The sequence below is a fragment of the Papaver somniferum genome, chromosome 11, assembly GCF_003573695.1.
Source record: "Papaver somniferum cultivar HN1 chromosome 11, ASM357369v1, whole genome shotgun sequence".
NCBI classification, from domain to species: domain Eukaryota; kingdom Viridiplantae; phylum Streptophyta; class Magnoliopsida; order Ranunculales; family Papaveraceae; genus Papaver; species Papaver somniferum.
Window position 1 is genome coordinate 117,651,714 of NC_039368.1, and position 20,300 is coordinate 117,672,013.

At 34.2% G+C, this 20,300-nt stretch overlaps 1 protein-coding gene across 1 annotated transcript; it reads right to left on the bottom strand.

Annotated features, from left to right (window-relative positions):
* Positions 1-1,111: 1,111 nt before the first annotated feature.
* Positions 1,112-1,897, bottom strand: LOC113324989 (protein DOG1-like 4). The gene has a single exon (XM_026573242.1). It carries the CDS (start codon positions 1,895-1,897, stop codon positions 1,112-1,114), a length of 786 nt encoding a protein of 261 aa, XP_026429027.1.
* Between the last annotated feature and the right edge of the window lie 18,403 nt (positions 1,898-20,300).

The window sequence follows — 20,300 nt, forward strand, 5'->3', positions numbered from 1 at the left end:
AACATCTAGTAATGAGAAATTCTCTCTTATTTTCTCTATATTTCTTTTGTAGAATAGTTCAATCTTTTGACTTAGTTTATAACAAATACGTAATTGGTACCTGCACCAAATGGTTCAAATCCCACTTAAAAACATAAAATTATCTGTTTAAAATCAAAACCAAGATATCTACGAATTTTCCATTGCATGTAAGGTAGGGGGTGATAAGAAACGATTTGTTTCTTATTCAACATCCAGCAGCTCAAGCTCAAAAGTTCATGATTCAAAGAAATCAATAAACCAAAGGGTAACAATTTGCTTAATAATTTTCTCGTTATCATTATAGAATAGAAAAATGCCTATTTATAGGCTACAATACTTGGAAAATAAGAAAACAAACCCTAAAACAAATGCTATGAGAAATTCTAATAATAATAAAATACTTATTTTAATTAATAATAAACTCATAATAAATCTAATAATAAGTATCGAATTCCCCATGAAATCTATATTCTCACATTTCGTAGTCACTAGCCAAGGCAGCTTTCGCTATTTTACTAGACTTGACCCTTATAATGGACCAAAACGACCAAATATGCTTAACCGATGTATCGGGTCAGCAACGTAGACATAGCCGATAAGACGTGGTCTTATAAGAGGCAAACCAAGAAATAAGCCACAGATTGGGGCCGTTAATTCAGTGTGTATGATTCTGATACTATACACTATTTGGTTGACTTGATCAGATTTTATTCCGATTCCCTACCCAAAAGGAAAAAAAAAATTAAATTCTTTAATATTACAACACAGTGACACACCTGTTTTACTGCTATTTTAGACTTATTTCAAAATCAATCAAGTAATAAACAAGCTTAGATCATTTAAAGTTAAACCAACTGTGTATCATTCATGGCCAAATTAACTAAACAAATTTACACTCCTACTTAATAAAACGTACGAAAAACTGCAAATAAGCTATCTATATTGTGGCTTTTTTCTGTTCTTTTTCCTTTTTCTTCTCTTTTTTCTTTTTTTCTTTTTCTTTTTTTTTTTTTCTTTCGTCCCTGTATTGGATTCTCTTTTTCTAGTACATGTAGCTTGTCTCGTTTGAGATGGAAGATTCATTCGTTGTTCATTCTTGAGCACTCCTCGTAATTCCTCGACCTCTCTCTGCATCTCTTTGCAAACCCAGCTTACGAATGTTAATTTGAAGTTGAGTAGCAGCAGCTAAAAACCTCACACTCTGAACTGGACTAAGTAGCTCAACGATCTTCCTCGCAGTCATCATTCTAATGTAATCAGCACTTGCAACTAGAGTTTCCATCTCCTCTGTCAGTGTCTGCATCGCCGCATGTACTGTCTCACCGTCGACACGTATTTTAGCAGGATTCTTCAATGCTAGATTTACCAAGGGTGGCAACCCCCAGCTCTCTTGAACTCTGGCCATCTCATTGTTTAGTTCTCTCTCAGCGGCTCTCGTCTCCACCCTCAAGCGACACAACGCGTCAAGTTGTTCATCAGTGAGCTCATCTTGATCAACAGACTTGTCGAGTATTTTGAAAGCTAGACTTGGTTTGAACCCCGTTATCCATAGGTAAGTAAGTTCATAAGAGCTGAACCATGGGGGTGCGAACATTGCAAACACGTCAAAGCCAGCAGCCTCGACTTTGGCGGCATAGTATTGTTGGTAGTGAGTGAGGGTCTGAGAGACTAGTGAACTTAATTCCAGCTCGGAAATGTTTTGGAAGTTGTTTTGAGCAGAAATGAGCCGGTCAAGGTAGTTCTTTTGCCTAATTAACCAACCTGTAAAAAATGCCTCAAAGGAAATCCTATTTTCACCACTATTGTTGCAAGGCATCAAAGTTGGGTTGTTGTTTGAGTGTCTACGCTGAATTGCATTGAGGAGTAAAGGATCCATATGATGAGAAGAGAATGGAAAGTGAAAAGGCTTAGGAATGTGTAAGTGATAAAAAAAAATACATGATTTTTGACTGTATTTATAGAGGATTTGGCACAAGTACACCTATGAATATATCCCATACTATGATTCTTTTTGCAAGGGTATTGGAAATATCTGTAAAACGGTGAAGCTAAACAAATAGGATGGATACTTGTCATCGTGAGAACGGTCGGACCTTTGGTTGTGCATATCCTTAATTTTACGTTCCTAGTCATATCCTTTTACTTCCTTGTCAAGTACTTTTTATTAACTCTCTCTTTTAACTCATTATACTTAATTTATACTATTATGGTTCGAGCTCCATGTTCACACCAGCCCCCGAGTTAGCCATTAACTCTCTCTGTTAACTCATTGGGTTAGCAATTACTTTTTATTAACTCTCTCTTTTAACTCATTATACTATTATGGTTCGAGCTCCATGTGCACTGCGCACCAGCCCGCGAGTTAGCAATTTATTTTGTATATCGGTTAGCAAAAAAGACAAACCAACTGATTGATTAGTTTGTTCTGGAATCTGTATGCGCTCGAGCTTGGGTTAGCATGGCGTTACCTTATTCACTTCCGCAAGAAGACAAAACATTTCACTTATTTTCTGAACGGTGAAGCTAAACAAAGCAAATAAGATGTATGTACTATCGACTATCTAGTAGCAAAAAGACAAACCAACTGACTCAAGCTTTTCATGCGCTCGAGCTTGGATTAACATAGGATTTTCTAGACGGTGGACACGCTATAGATGAAACATTCCCCGATTTTGTAGACAGCAAAGATGAAAGGGCTTTTTAATAAAGTATTCATGTTTTAGTAATGGATTTCGTAAAATGGCAGTTATGTTGAATGTGTATATAAATTGGTCGAAATCGACAGTTTTTATCCGTTTTTTCAGAAAACGGGTAACAGCGTTAAGTGGCTATGTGTCGGTTATCTTAACTGGTAAATGACATTTAAATCCCTCTTATGGACTGACTAGGTCCGGTCGTGAGTCATTTTCGAAACAACTCGGTGACTCAAACCAAGTGAAGAACATTATTCAAGCATTTCTACATACATGTTGAGTGTTTAAAACGGGTAACGAAGAGATCGATCGAGTGATTGATTTGTAAATTTTTTAATATCACCTTCCCTGTATTTAATTAATTAGCACTACTACAATTAACTAACAATTTAGCATCAGACCGAATGGTTTTACAGGCTAGAAAAGATAGGGGACTTGACGTTGCTGCTACCGTGTATGATTGGATTTGAAAGTGTTTGAACAGAGAATATTGAAATGGCTTGCTCAATCACTCTTCGTTAACATCAAAAATTAATTAATCTAACAGTGTATCAAACCAAAAAAGAATCAAAAAGGAAAAAAGCCGCCGCAATGAAAACATAAATCGCATGGGATACACATTAATCTAAGAGCTTCTCCAATGTAATGTGTGTGAGGATAAATGTCTAAATCCACATAGGATACACATCAATTTTTTCTAAAACCCTTTTCCAACCCTAATTTCTTAAATGAATGTGGAGCGATGTGGCTTAATCTTGAGAAGACATTTTCAAGGTGAATGTCTAGTTTTAGACATTCACGTTGACAATGTCTTCCTATCCTAATCATTTTTATGTTAGTGAAATAAATTATAAAATAAAAATGGAATGATAGTTGACCAATTATTAAATGACAATTGAGAAATAAAATATTAAAATTGATTTGGGTTGGAGATAAAAAAATTTAGTTCGCAATATTCAGAAATTTATATCTATATAAGGGAGTTTTTACCAAGTGAAAGTCAAGACAATATTGACACATATGAAATAAGCACATCAACCATTGGAGAAGCTCTAAGGAAATAAGATACTTCTGATACATGAAGATTCATGAATTTTTATAAAAGGGAAATTGTAATTCGAATAAAACAAAAATAGTAGTTGACTCGTTAATAGATCGTAAGATCCCAATCAATTTTTGTATTTTCCATATTAAATCACAGGAAAACCCCATTATTGTCTTAATTAAATATATATTTAATCCCGTAAAAGTTGATATTAAATGATGATAGTACATGGTAAAGGTGTAAATTGGGATGTGGTCATGCTGGCACAGCCCAGTCCAGCACGCTAAAATTTGAGCACGGCCCAGCACAACACGTGATTTAACCCAACACGATACAATACATTAGTTCATGGGACGGGATGGGTTAGACTAAATCGGCAAAGTAACCCAGCACCGCACGCAGCACGAATAAGCACGTGGCACGGCACAGCACATCACGTTTAGAAAGCACGTCATAATATGTATACAATACTACACAACATCGCACAATACATCACAGTTTTTGTATATTTCACAAAAGAACCTTTATTCTAGCCTATTATTGACATTTTATTATCATTATGCTGACTTATTTTCATAACAACACATATTATATTGAAGAACATAAGATAAATGTGCTCAGAACAGCACGGCACAACATGTTTATTTTTCTGGCAAAACACAGCATAGCTTCTAGCATGGCACAACACCGCACGTCTTAATCTCCGGCACAGCACAACACCACACGGCACACAGCACGCTAAGCATGTGATTTCATGAGCTGAGTCATGCTGGGTCGGCAAGTTTTACACCTTTACTATATAGTAATTATTCGAATGGTTTGAATATATACAAGGTATAAAATCAGTCCAAAGTTATTATTGTTCGTATTTAGAAGTCTTGAACAAGATTCTCTTGGAAATCCAAAGATTGTCTTATGATGGAGAAAACAAATCGGTAGTTGGATCCAAAAATACATGGATACTAGTAAGCGTATCATATTATTAGGGAGTGTACCAATTTATGAATTTGAGATGTCTTGTTTTATATTGATTGTGGTACACTCTCTAGCGAATTGACATCTTTTATTAGCAATATTGCAACAATAAGAATACAATAATTGATGCTTTACATAGTTCCCAAAGTTTCAAATGGGAAAAGAACAAAATGGTATATTTGGTCAACAAATCCTACATGGAAAAGATAAAATATGAAGGAGAAAAAAATATCATAAGTGTAATTATAACCCTCCCACCAAACCGAATAGACCTTTAACCAATGTTGAACAATAAAAAAGAAAAATTATTTAAGATATTTTAGTTAATTATAAGTTATTTTGGATTAGATTAAGTTAACAAACGTGTTTGAATGGTGAGCGTATGAAAAAATCACATGTCGATAAGGGTATTTGTTTGTTCAAACAAATTAGTCGGATCTATCAAATTATATAATTTTTTAATGATGAAAAAGGTAATATATATTAATTAAGTAATGAAGTACAGAATGTCTACAATTTAATTTTTATGAAAAATATTAGAATTAATGCTTTCTTTTTGCTCGCTGATGCATGTGCGTTGATCTGTGTTGTAGTCTTCTCATCCTTGGTTCTTTAGCAACTGAGTTCGCTGCTGCGTTGTGGTCTCTGTTTATAAATTTTACCTTTGCTTGTGGAAGTTTACCTAGAAAATAAATAGTTTCCTCTACAATATTCTTCGTTGTCCAATAAGAGTCTGTTCTTTATTTTTGATGTATTCCGCCAGCACTTTACAATCTGTAGCAATAAAGACACTAGAAAGAATATTAACTTCTAGCCATTTTACCGCTAATAATAGATCTTTTGCTTCTGCGTGCACCGCTGAAGAGGCGCAATATGAGCCTGCAGAAATATGCATGAAAGCCTCTTGATCAACCGAGTACAGTATGAAGGCATATCTCATGGATAAGTTCTCTTTGAACGCATCTGTGAAAATTATCCGGTCTGCCTTGAACTTGTTCCAGGAAGGTTTAGACGACTTATTTTTCTGGACATCTTTCTTTTTGTTCTCTTTGATGAAAGGTGAAGACTGGTTGATATTCTTGATTTTTTGGATCAGAGATGTTGGGTCAGGGGTGATTTTCCTAGACACTACTTCACATATATATTCCAAGATAAACCAAAGTATGGTAGAGATCTATTCACCAAGATGCAAAAAATTTGGATCTGTTATCCATATTTCTACCCATTTAATAATAGAGAGTGTGTTAATCTTTGTATTGATCACGTCCATAGAGAAACTAAACCAAATTGATCTAACGAAAGGACATTTTCTAAACATATGATCTTCTGTTTGTGCAAATGGGTTATTGCACATAGCGCACTCGGGAAAGACCTTCGGGTTGTGAGCTGCTAGTGTGTTATTAGTTGGAAGCGCTTTTTGGACAAGTTTCCAAACTAATAGCCTAATCCGAGGAATTACTTGTATTTTCAGAGTTTTTCCAAGGGAATTCCATATTTTCCACATTGTCATCATTTTGGTTGATGAGATAGTTGTAGATATTTTTTTGCTGTGAAATCCCCAGATTGATGTTGTTTCCGTGTAATCTTGTTTCCCTCTTCTTTATTTGGAGTAATAGATAATATTTTTTCTTTTATTTCCGTGGAGAAGAATTCATCTAATTTTCCGGTGAACTTCATTATTTATTAGCTCGTGAACTTTTTGCGGCAATGGATCTAATCTATCTCTTGGTTTATTAATTTTATTCTGAATTAGGTATCCAATCATATTCCCATATCTTCGTCTTAGATATTGTTAGAGCACTGCTCGATCGAACTCGCATGCGTTGATATCTCAAGCATGTTTATCAATGTTAGTGATCAAAACTATAAGTCTTGATTTCTAGTCTACTAATAGCTAAGTCTCGGACTAGGATAGAAAGTGTAGTTGATCTCAAGAATCCATGGAGATCATCATACAAAGACGAAGAACTACTCAAGGAACTGGTGGAACTTCATCGACTAAAAGGTATGTGGAAACTTGAACTTATCTATCACTCAAAAGTCTATCTACTCTATCTCTTATCTTGAGACAAAAGTCGTTTTGCTATATAGACTTTGATTATACACATTTGTTATTTTGAGACGAGTTTATCTCGCTTATATATTTCTCGAAATATAGGTTGGTAAGCTTTCTCTTTGGCCAAGTTCATATTTACTAGTGACGAAAGTCATATTATGTTTCAATTACTTGAAAATGGCTTTGACGAAAAATGGTTTGTGAATAACAATCATATAACGTCCTCTAAGAATGTTTCAATAATTGAAATGAGAGTTTAGATTATATAACCATGGATATAAAAATTGTGAGAAAACTCATACATGTATAAGTTCTTAATTCCTTGAACCAAAGTGAGTGAACTTTGTTAATCAGGAAAACCGGAACCAGGATCCGCGTACCCAGTCCGCATACTGCCGAAGGTTCTCTACCCGAGAATTTCTGCTGAATTTTGTGAACTGAACACAAACTTATTCCGGGTACTTAAGTCCGCGTACTCAGTTCGCATACTTAAGTTGGTTATCTTCTAAAAACGATTATTCATGAACTTAAACTTATAATTAACCAAGGAATGCAAGTTTGTAAACCGTGGCTATAAAAGTTCATGAATCGATTCGAGTGAATCAAATCGTTTTTGCTTCGATTGTGTCTTGTATACTTCTATGAGATTTAAGCAATTGAACAACTTTCGAACTAGTTCATTTGATATAGTTATGGTAAAGAAGAATATGGTGAATATGAAAGTGCTCATATGGTTAACCATTTGGTTAACTACTGTTGAACCAGCTAAATGTACATGTTTTGGTACGGTTACACAAACCTAGATAAACATGCATTTCATTTGTAGGTAACAAGCTAATTTTCGATCTAACGGTTGAAACATATTATCTTGAATCTAATCAGGTTTTTATCTAACGGTGAATATTGAATGCTTTGTTACTAAGCTAACATTGATTGCAAACCCTGATTTGAGAGACTATATAAAGGAGAACTCTAGCAACTGGGAAACCTAATCCCCACACCTCCTGTGTGATACTAGTTTCATAACTAGAGTCGATTATCCTTTAACCTTATGTTTCTTCTCGAGACCCTGTAGGTTAACGACTTGAAGACTTCATTGGGATTGTGAAGCCAGACCGATACTACTTTCTTGTAGTTGTGTGATCTGATCTTGTTGTTTCTATCGTAGTTAGTATAATCGTAAGATTGACCCGAGATTGTTATCTCCGATATGCAATATATAAAAGTATTCACAAACATCTTCATCTTATCGTTTGTGGTTCCGCAATATCTTCTTTCGCTAGTCGATTAATATTATTGTGAGGTGATTGGTAATGTTGAGCTATTCTTCGGGAACATAAGTCTGGTTTATCAATTGGTTCCTTTTCACCTTGATTTATCAAAAGACGGGACAAAACTCATAGGTATCTATGTGGGAGACAGATTTATCTATCTATTATCATATACTTTTCTGTGTGAGACAGATTGGTTTATTAAGTCTTCGAATTTGGGTCGTAACAACTTTTAGTTGTGGGTGAGATCAGCTAAGGGAATCAAGTGCGTAGTATCCTGCTGGGATCAGAGACGTAAGGAGCGCAGCTGTACCTTGGATCAGTGTGAGATTGATTGGGGTTCAACTACAGTCCAGACCGAAGTTAGTTTTTAGTAGGATAATGTCTGTAGCGGCTTAATATAATGTGTGTTCAATCTGGACTAGGTCCCGGGGTTTTTCTGCATTTGCGGTTTCCTCGTTAACAAAACTTCTGGTGTCTATGTTATTTTTATTCCGCATTATATTTTGTTATATAATTGAAATATCACAGGTTGTGCGTTAAGATCAATCAATTAGAATATCCAATCTTTGGTTGTTGATTTAAATTGATTGACACTTGGATATTGGTCTTTGATACCATCGAAGTTATCTCTTTAGTATTTGATAAAGACTCGCAGATTTCCATTTGCTTGAGTATATATCAAATCGATAGATCGAGATATTAACTCTTTGATATACTTTTATCTAGATTGAGTCTGACTGTCTAGTTGATTCTCTAGAAAATATATTGGAGTTAGTCCATACAGATTACTAAGCGAAATACTGGGTGTGGTTGTTAGACCCCCACTTTTTCAATTGGTATCAGAGCAGGCAAACACGTTAAGACCTCAAAAGTCTGTGTTTGTAGCGATCTGACTCAATGGACAGAGGTGTCCTCTTTGATAAACGTGCTACCAAAAATAAAAGTTTTGTTTCTAAAAGTTCTATTAAAGAGAAAGACTACTCAATCTCAAATATAGACGGACCCAGTGTTCAAATGAAACAGACTGATACTGACATGTGTCATCTTAATGAATCTAACTCTCTTTTTTAAGAGGAATCAGCTGGAGAGAATAAACTGGTTCATAACCTTGTTAAAACACAAGCTGATAGATTCATTCAGTTGAAGAAACATGTCAATGTTCTTCTTGGTGTAGTAAAAGATTGTAGCTCTAGTGAAAAGGCTTCTAATAAGGAAAACCCTGAAGTTCGATCATCTTGCATCTTACTTGACGCAAAACTTAAAAAGGATGCCTTAAAAATTGAACATCTCTTGAGTAAACTCTCCATTCAAGGATGTTCAGATAAGTCTACTATACCATCTACTTCCACTCAAACTAAAAGATCTCCAGTGTCAAAAGTAGTCTCAGATTCTTTTCCTACTCAAACTAATGTGCAAGGGATTCACACATCAGTCGGAAGAAAGAAATCTCCAAACGATAATGATAGGTCTGCAATCTCTAATCACTTTCGTGATCAGAAAGTATGTCTCTTTTGTGATTCAAAAGGGTATATTGTGCAAAGAAGGAAACCCAAGTTGAAAAACAAATCATTGATTCAACTTCAACACACCTTAGATTTAATTCTTAAAGGTATAAGTGACATTCGTATGTCTAAACCAATTGGTTTGAGTACACATCCTGTGTTTCCTACCAGGAAGGTCAGTTCAATGAGTTCCTCAAATACACAAAGGCATATTAGACCTATTGACAAATATCGTCCTAGAAGAACTCATGTTATCACTCCTATCAGAAATGGAGATAATATGAACCCTGATGTGAATCACTATCTAATGAAGAATGCAGATATGAGCAGATGGATGAAAACCTAAAATTGATTATTGAAGGATACAAAGAAATTGTCAACAAAATGTGCTCTCCATCTAGGCAATACTCTTCAGGTATTTCTTGAGAAAGGTTTTGGTTATGAATCAAGAGGAAGGAAGAAAATAACTCTTGTAGAAGATGGTGCACCTAACGCCTCATGATACTATGCCTACTCACACCAAGATGTTGAGAATGAGGATATGGTTTCTGCTGAAGTGGTTCATGACTTTCTTAAATACTTTGAGAAAGAAAAACAACAACTTGTTGATACTATGAAGGATCTTGATGTGATTAGAATTGAGTTGAAAAAGGTTACTACTGACCTTGGTCTCATAAAATCACAAGTTAAAGAACTTCTCAGTAAGTATATCTTCTACGAAGATGCAGTGGATGTTGTTGATCACAAGCTCAAAGACCTTAAGGCTCGTGAGGGTTCCGAAACATCCATATGATTTAAATCTCTTGTTCGGTTATGATGTTTTTAGAGTGCCTTTGCCTTTTAGCTTGCTTTTTTTTGGTGTAGTAAATCTTCTTATGAGAATTGTATTCTTGTGTTTCTAGGAAGAATAACTAGAGTATGGAATAGCCATTATTTGTGATTACACATAGCTATGTCCAACGTTTTCATCTTTATTGTTTTTTAGATTTATTTGCTTAAATTCTAAAAAAGGTGTTTGAAAGATGATTTTTGCAGTATTAATCTTTTATGGTTTTATATATTGCAAATTTATGGGATATGTGTTTGCGTCCGTGAATTATTATTGTCCCATACCTTGTCAAAAGTTATCTCTTTCATATGTCGATATGCATGTATTGATACAGGTTCGATTAACTTTTTGACAAACAAAAGTTAAGCCTATTATGTCATTTTTGATGGAAGATAGGTTAAAACCTTTTGTCTACAAAAATTGAACCTATTGTGTCATTATGCAAATAATTGATGGAAGATAGGATGAATTTTTGTCTACAAAGATTATATATATTATATGTCATTATGCAAATAGTGATGAAGATAGAATGAATCTTTGTATATTCCGCAGTATTGATCTTCCCTGATCCATATCTTATGTGTATATTGTGTTGATCCGTAAGGTTCCTTATGTTTGAGCATATACGATTGAGTTGACCATTCTTTTATGGTTAACTTAGTTGTTTCTCCCTAAGTTCTCTTATGTTGAGCATGACCAATTAAACTAATCACTTTTGTGTTTGATTTGATTGTGTATTTCGATTAAATTAATCATGGATTATCTTGTGATAAGTTTAATTGAGAGTTTTGGATACTAAAATCATTTCCTTTGTAATTTTTGGTGTCAAATAAAATCCTTCTTTTCTTGTGAAAGTAAGGTCGCTCTTGTTGTTCTTTAGGGAATGACATTTCATGGGGGGAGAGTTCTTTTGAACTTGCGCTTAATTTCCATATCTTTGTGGGGAGTGCGGATGTGGAATATTTTAGGAGTTATCTTGTATTTTATAAACTCCTTGATGAATGCATTTAGCTTCGGCTTTATGATTGCATCTAAACAAAGTTGATATGTACTTTCTTTGGTCTTGAAGTATCTCCATGGAAATTTCATTAGGATCCCGTTTTCGTACCTTTACCAACTTTATTGACAAAAAGGGGGAGAATTAATGTGTAGTTCACACTAGAAATACATATGGTTTACGAATCATTATGTAAGGGGGAGTGGTTTTCATGTTGAGATGAGAGTATTGACTAAGGAGAAGTGATACATATCACCATAGTATTGTTTTCGAAGTTATGATACAACTGAACTTTGATGCTGTATAATAATACTATAACATTGTATAACAATGATTGAGAATTCTTGTTTCTCATTGTTATGACTACGGATTTTCAACAACGGTGATACTAAACTTACAACCTTTGGGATTATTGGAATACTTGGAAGTGACGAAGATTTCGAGTACTGTTGAAGAACCAATAAGATTAAGCATGTGGAAGAGAAGCTACAAAGTTTATGTTTTATTTATTTTTTATCCATATGTATTGATAGTTTCGTCACTAAAATCGACAAAAGGGGAGATTGTTAGAGCACTGCTCGGTCGAACTCACATGAGTTTCTATCTCAAGCATGTTTGTCAATGTTAGTGATCAAAACTATAAATCTTAATTTCTAGTCTACGTACAGCTAAGTCTCGGACTATGATAGAAAGTGTAGTTGAGCTCAAGAATCCATGACGATCATCATACAAAGACGAAGAACTACTCAAGGAACTGGTGGAACTTCATCGACTAAAAGGTATGTGGAAACTTGAACTTATCTATCACTCAAAAGTCTATCTACTCTATCTCTTATCTTGAGACAAAAGTCGTTTTGCTATATAGACTTTGATTATACACATTTGTTATTTTGAGACGAGTTTATCTCGCTTATATATTTCTCGAAATATAGGTTGGTAAGCTTTCGCTTTGGCCAAGTTCATATTTACTAGTGACGAAAGTCATATTATGTTTCAATTACTTGAAAATGGCTTTGACGAAAAATGGTTTGTGAATAACAATCATATAACGTCCTCTAAGAATGTTTCAATAATTGAAATGAGAGTTTAGATTATATAACCATGGATATAAAAATTGTGAGAAAACTCATACATGTATAAGTTCTTAATTCCTTGAACCAAAGTGAGTGAACTTTGTTGATCAGGAAAACCGGAACAAGAGTCCGCTACCAGTCCGCGTATTGCCGGAGGTTCTCTTCCCGAGAATTTCTGCTGTTTGTGAATTGAAAACAAACTTATTCCGGGTACTTAAGTCCACGTACTCAGTTCGCATACTCAAGTTATTTTCTAAAAACTATTATTCGTGAACTTAAACTTTTAATTAACTAAGGAATGCAAGTTTGCAAACCGTGGCTATAAAAGTTCATGAATCGATTCGAGTGAATCAAATCGTTTTTGTTTCGATTGTGTCTTGTATACTTCTATGAGATTTAAGCAATTGAAAAACTCTCAAACTAGTTCATTTGAGTCATTTGAACTAGTTATGGTAAAGAAGAATATGGTTAATATGAAAGTTCTCATATGGCTAACCATTTGGTTAACTACTGTTGAACCAGCTAAATGTACATGTTTGGGTACGGTTACACATACCTAGATAAACATTCATTTCATTTATGTGTAATAATCTAATTTTCGATATAACGGTTGAAAGATATTAACTTGAATCTAATCAGGTTTTCATCTAACAGTGAATATTGAATGTTTTGTTACTAAGATAACATTGATTGCAAACCCTGATTTGAGAGACTGTATAAAGGAGAACTCTATCAACTGGGAAACAAAATACCCACACCTGTTGTGTGATACTAGTTGCATAACTAGAGTCGATTCTCCTTTAACCTTAGGTTTCTTCTCGAGACCCTGTAGGTTAACGACTTGAAGACTTCATTGGGATTGTGAAGCCAGACCGATACTACTTTCTTGTAGTTGTGTGATATGATCTTGATGTTTCTATCGTAGTTAGTACAATCGTAAGATTGACTCGAGATTGTTATCTCTGATAGGCAATATATAAATGTAGTCACAAACATCTTGGTCTCATCATTTGTGGTTCCGCAATATCTTCTTTCGCTAGTCGATTAAGATTATTGAGAGGTGATTGATAATACTGAGCTATTCTTCGGGAAGATAAGTATAGTTTATCAATTGGTTCCTGTTCACCTTGATTTATCAAAAGATGGAAGAAAACTCATAGGTATTTCTATGGGAGACAGATTTATCTATTATCATAGACTTTTCTGTGTGAGACAGATTGGTTTCAAGTATTCGACTTTGGGTCGTAGAAACTCTTAGTTGTGGGTGAGATCATATAAGGGAATCAAGTGCGTAGTATCCTGATAGGATCAGAGACGTAAGGATCACAACTGTACCTTGGATCAGTGTGAGATTGATTGGGGTTCAACTACAGTTCATGCTGAAGTTAGTTTGTAGTAGGCTAGTGTCTTTAGCGACTTAAAATACAGTGTGTGTTCAATATGGACTAGGTCCCGAGGTTTTTCTGCATTTGCGATTTCCTCGTTAACAAAACTTCTGGTGTCTGTGTTATTTCTATTCCGCATTATATCTTTTTATATAATTGAAATATCACAGGTTGTGCGTTAAGATCAATGAATTAGAATATCCAATATTTGGTTGTTTATTTAAATTGATTGACACTTGGATATTGGTCTTTGGTACCATCCAAGTTATCTCCTTAGTATTTGATAAAGACTCGCAGATTTCCATTTGCTTGAGTATAGATCAAATCGAGATATTGAGATATTAACTCATTGATATACTTTTATCTAGGTTGAGTCTGACTGTCTAATTGATTTTCTAGAAAGTATATTGGAGTTAGTCCATACAGATTGCTAAGTGAAATATTGGGTGTGGTTGTTAGACCCCCACTTTTTCAACACCATTTCATAAAGCAACATTCACTTGTTTGTCTTTGCCTCATTTTATCCCTGGAGACCGCTTAGCCCAAGTTATAACCTTTTCATATCACATATCCTCAGACTCAGTCCTTTAGCTGGTTGTTGTTTTTTTGCTAGGTCAAAATGGTTTATTAAAGCAAAAAAAACGTAATTACAAGAATTACAAAATGGGAGGCTCTAGGCCTCCCCACCCTCATAAACCAAAGGGGCATAAAACTCTAAAAACTCATAAAATAAGGTCCTAAACACTAAAAAAAGTGGGAATGTTATAAACACTCCTACTATCCATGGGTCTTCACGAATGCCCTTAAGAGCCTTTACAAATACCCCTAATGGCATAATTGAAATTATGAATAGAAAAATAATTTGTATAATCCCATTTTTAACCTTTATCTCTTTTACATAAGCTTCTCCTTTATTTCTCACTCTAGAAAAACCAATGGAACTCTCCACCATCTACATCTCTGCCACCACCATCTTCATCTCGTTACTGTTATAGCCTTCCGAATTCCGCCACCATCACGGCCATCAGCATGAATGCAACATCTTGTATTCAATATCCAAGCATCTTGTATTGGATCTTAATTTGTAGAAAATTACCAGATCTGTACCAACTCTTAATTTCTGGTTATTTCGAATCTGAATAAGAATACAACGAAGTTTTATGAAATGTGAGTAATTTTATGACCTAATTTGATAAATTTCTATGATTTTCGATTTGATTTTCAATTTATGTATTTTATTATGAGATTATGCAGTTATTTTAGGATTAAGGGCATGTACAAACGTGTATATGATGGTTTTGGATTGAAGGCTCCTGATGATGTTTTATGGGATAATCGTGAAGGTGAATTGTCTGATTTATTTGTCGATTTAGTAAAATTATATGGATTATGTTTTGTTGTGGTTGCTGATTTACTAAAATTATATGGATTGTGTTTTGTTGTGGAGGGTAAATATTCAATTCATTGTTAAATTGAAGTACGATTATGGGTTATCTTGTTCATCAATTGTGGTTCTGTTCTATTTCTGCCAATGGGTTTCTGTGGGTGGTAGTTTCTTGAACTTTATCTCAATGTACTTACATCTAAATGTTTTTGTAACTTTGCAGTGGAGTAGAGGAATCATTTCGCTGCTTTGAGTGTTCAATGAAGCTTGGTCGAGATATGTTGGAGGAAGTGATTTAACTTTGGGTACTTTCCTTTCATATTATTTCTGAACTAACTACCTTTTTACGAGATGCAAAAATTATATGTACGTTGATATTTCTGAATGAAACATGCACTTTTAGCTTCTGATTTTGATCAACCTGCCTTTACTTTAAGATACCACTAGTTTCCTGGATGGAACACACACTTTATGATTGCTGGTGGAAAAGATGGCAACCAAGGTGTGCTTTTTTCTTGCTTTTTGATGTGTTTTATATGTGGTTAGACATTTTCTACTTCCTAAGATGAGGACAACTTGTGCTTGGAAATTTGTGGCCAACTTATTTACTCTAATTTTGGAACAATACTCATTTTTTGTTTTATATTTGTTATGCATTGATATGTTGTTGTAGCTCACATTATTTTGGCTTCAGCTTTTGGAGCAACTTGTTCATGTTGCTTCCACCTTGAGATACAACTTGACCAAGTTGCTTCCATTTCTGGCGACGACTTTTAGTAGTTTCTTCCATACTCTTGTTCATTTATCTGCAATAGCTTTGATGTGACATTTTGGCATATTCTCGTTTTTTTCTCTTGAGAAGCTTATTCATGTACACTTTTTGTTAGACACAACTTCTTTTAGTTGCCTCCAAATTGGAGACAACTTGACCAAGTTGCTTCCACTATTTGGAGGCAACTTATGTTAGTTGATTCCTTTTTTTGGAGACTACTTGTATCGGTTGTTTTCATATTGAGTTCCAATTTTTTTTTTGATTTTTTTTTATTTTCTTTTGTCTTGAATTGCGTACCACCAAAATGTATATTTAGTTTGTGTATTTCAATTGGTAGGGTTTTGTAATAATGGTGATGTTGGACTATTGGTAGTGTCGGAATTGATGGTAGCTGGTTTTGAATTGTGTTTTGGTTTATCTGATGATGTTTGCTATATGTTATACTTTGTTGGCTTCAAATTCTGGAAGCAACTTGGTCAAGTTGTTTCTATATTCGGAGACAACTTGTGCTAGTTGCTTCCATTTATGGAGACAACTTGTGCTAGTTGTTTTCATTTATGTAATTGAAACACCCTTTGAGTCACTCATTTATTTATTTATTTTGCAGAGATTTTTCCAGTTACATTTGAAGTTGTTCATGGTGAAGATGGTGATAAATAGCGCTGGTTTCTGAACGATTTGAAGGTGTGGTCGGTGTGGCATGCTTGCATATCATAATCATCAAATGTTGAAGACCTTCATTGGTTGCTCGTGCACCAACATTGCGAAGGAAACTGTATTCAAACTTCTGGAAGATCATGTTCCCATGAATCTTTGTTTAAGTTCTTATTTTTTAGTTGTCACTTTTTTGAACTTCGTAATGTTTTTTTCAACTTGTTGTCTTTGTCTGGGTAATTTTTTTCAATATTTTTTCTGAACGTGTTATGTTGCAGTTGCTAAACAATAGTTGTCTCATTTATTTATGAATTGAGTTTTCCTTTTTGTTTTGAAGTTTTTTGTATCTAAGACTGTCTGCTACAGGCTCTATTTTACTTTCTTTTTTTGGTGGGGAAATAGTGTTGGCTTGGCTCCAGATGCGGAGACAACTTGTTCTAGTTATTCCCATATTTCAATTTTGGAGCCAACTTGAACAAGTTGCGAAAAAAAATCGAGGATCAATTGAACAAGTTTCTTCTAGGGGGAAAAATCGCGAGGATCAGTTTGTACTTTTACCAATATCCTAAGCTATGTATACCTGCAATCGTATTGTATAGTGTATGATATCCTTTTAGATATCATAGGTTCCCGTTTTCCATATTATGGGAACAACTTCACCAGGTTGTTTCTAAGTTGTTTCCAATACGGGAGACAACTTGTTCTAGTTTCTTCCACCTATGGACACAACTTGAACTAAGTTTCCTCTAGAATTTCCAATACGGGAGGCAACTTGTTCTAGTTGCTTTCACCTCTAGACACAACTTGAATTAAGTTTCCTCTAGAAAAAAAATCGCAAGAGGTTGCCTACATATTCATTCGATAAATATAATTAAAATGTTTACTCATTCATGTTAAGAATTAAAATGTCTATATATTCATTCAATAACAAGTTGTAAATGATGATATAAATGTTGGTCGTCTTCACTTTTTCACTGTACACATTGTACAGCGGAGGGAAATTGTTTACCCCATCATTAACTGATGCTGGATGAATATCAACTTTGTCTACTTCTTTAGTGTAAAATGCTGTCCTTTTGCCTCTTCGTTTTCATTGCACAATATTTGGATACAGCCAAGCACATAAAATTGCAGATACCATCTCTAAATCATCATAGTTTATGTTGTAATCCTGCACAAAACTGACATATATAACTAGGATTTAAAGAAGTTACATTTAGATTTCAAACTTCATACATAATCTGATGTATCATTTTACACCTAGACTAGATTAGAGCACCATTAATTTAGATTGGACCTTAAACTATGCCAGGAAGGTATACGCAATTTCAAACTCTACCTTAGCACCCTTTGATTTGTCCACAAAACCTAGTTATGTTCAGATAATAAAAATAGTTAGCATCAAACCACAATAGGTATTGAGATAAACTAACTTAAGTTGTTTTCAAATATGAGAGAAACTAGCAAAATTTGTTTCCATATCTGGGACCAACTAACTCCAAGAATGGAGTCAACTAACTCTAGTTGCTTCTGAATCTGAGATAAACTGGCACATTTTCTCAAAGTAAACTAATTCACTAGCAAAAATTGACTACTACCAAATGCTTTGAATAATATTTTTGCTCAAAATAACACAAACACGCACTATTAGAGATAATTTATCGAACTAGCCCAGTTTTCTACAGATATAATGTCAAGTAGTACAAGTTGTCTGCAAAACTTGGAACAACTATCACAATTTTTGTCTTTAAATATGAAGGCAACTAGTACAGGTTGGTTTCAAATATGTGAACAACTAGCATAAGTTTCCTCCAAATATGAAGGCAACTAGTACAAGTTGTTTCTCCAAAATCTGTAGTAAAATACCTTTTCCTATACATTGTTTTGCAAGAGATGTGATGATGTTTACATACACTCCATTAGAACCATTATCCAGAGATTCAAAATAAACTACAGTTCTAATTCAACATAATGGAACAAAGTAACTATGAAATAGAACAAAGTAAAAATTAGGAGAAACTAGTAAAAGTTGTTTCCACATATGGGAGCAACTTCATCAAGTAGCCTCTAGAAATGTAGTCAACTAACTCTAGTTACTTCCGAATCTGGGAGAAAGGAACAAGTTGTATCGATGTCTGGAGCCAGAATGCAATTGCAAAATGGACTACTAGCACAAGTAGTCTAAGGAAGTTGAGATAACTATCTTAAGTTGCTTCCAAATATGGGAGAAACTAGAAGGAGTTTCCTCTATAATTGAAGTCAAATAAGTAGCAAAATGCACTAATAACATGTTTGAGTCATCATTAAAAACATAATTAACCAGCAAAATGGACTAAAAACATGTTTATAACTCAGAGAATTGACAAATAACATGTTTGACTCATCATTATCATGTGCAAGTACTAATTTTACATGTTCTGTGACACTTACTGTGCTGTTGAAGTCCAAAAAATTAAAGATTAAAACCAAACACTCACATAAACCATCAAACCCTCAAACAAGAGGCAGAAATCATATATGAAACAGTTATGCTTCAATAACTGAATCAACAACTACTAATTCAACACCCTAACTAAATCAAAATAACTTCAACAACCTAAATAACTTTTTTTTTGAATCATAAACAAAATAGACTATTAATTCAACACCCTAAATGAATCAAAATCGATGATAAAAGTTTGTTTTACCTTTCTTAATTCCAACGAAAGACTTCTATTTCTTTATCAGTAACAGAATCAGTCAATTTTGTTGATTTTCATCACATGAAATCGAAGCAAACTAGTATGAATCAGTAACTGCTGAAACTATAAATCGATCATTTCAATAATTTTTTTGAATAAAATCGTTTTCGAAACCCTAAAAAATCGAATTCAAATGAAGATTAAACTGAATCGAAACATAATCTATGTATTACCTTCGATTTTTTTGCTGTTGTTGCTCACTGCATCTCTGAAACCTAATGAAATTGATGTTTTCTTTTGTTTTCAGTTGAATTTGTTCTTCTAAATCAAAGAACACTTCAGATCTACTAAGTTTCTTTCGGATTTCACTTGATTTTCGAAGTTCTGAGCGTTAATTTCTAAAAAATTTCAAAAAAAAAAATCGTTTTCTTCTGAAACTGAGAGAGGGAGAGAGAAAGAAATGGGATGAAATGAAAAATAGTCGGCTGCTTAATGACGCTGGCAACGGTTGTTGCATTTTATTAAAGGGCTTTTTAGTAATCTTGCAATCCGGATTTGGGTTTTTCCAATCCTAGGGATATTTGTAAAGATGATAAGGGTATTTTGGAAGGGACCCTATACTAAGGGTATTTAAATAATGTTCTCAAAAAAAAAAAACATAAAGGGAAAATCGTTTTCTTCTTAGTTTAATGAGTTTCTTATTTTTGGTTTCTCTTTTCCTCTGCTTTGCAAATTCTTGTTGCCCGCCCGTACACCGTTATTATAGAACTATAAATATGTTTACTCTCTTTTGTTTAAGAAACCAAGCAAAATCAAAACTTGTCTTCCTCACAAAGGAAGAAAAAAAAACTACACATCTCTCTCTCGCTCGATTCCCCTTTACGGACGACCTAAAAACCTAATCTTCAAAAAGGTAAAAATCATTATACTTCTTTTCTCTTCGATCGGTATAACTAATT

Bases quoted from the DNA above. Each gene is read 5' to 3' on its own strand.
- LOC113324989 (XM_026573242.1), bottom strand. From the start codon at position 1,897: ATGGATCCTTTACTCCTCAATGCAATTCAGCGTAGACACTCAAACAAC.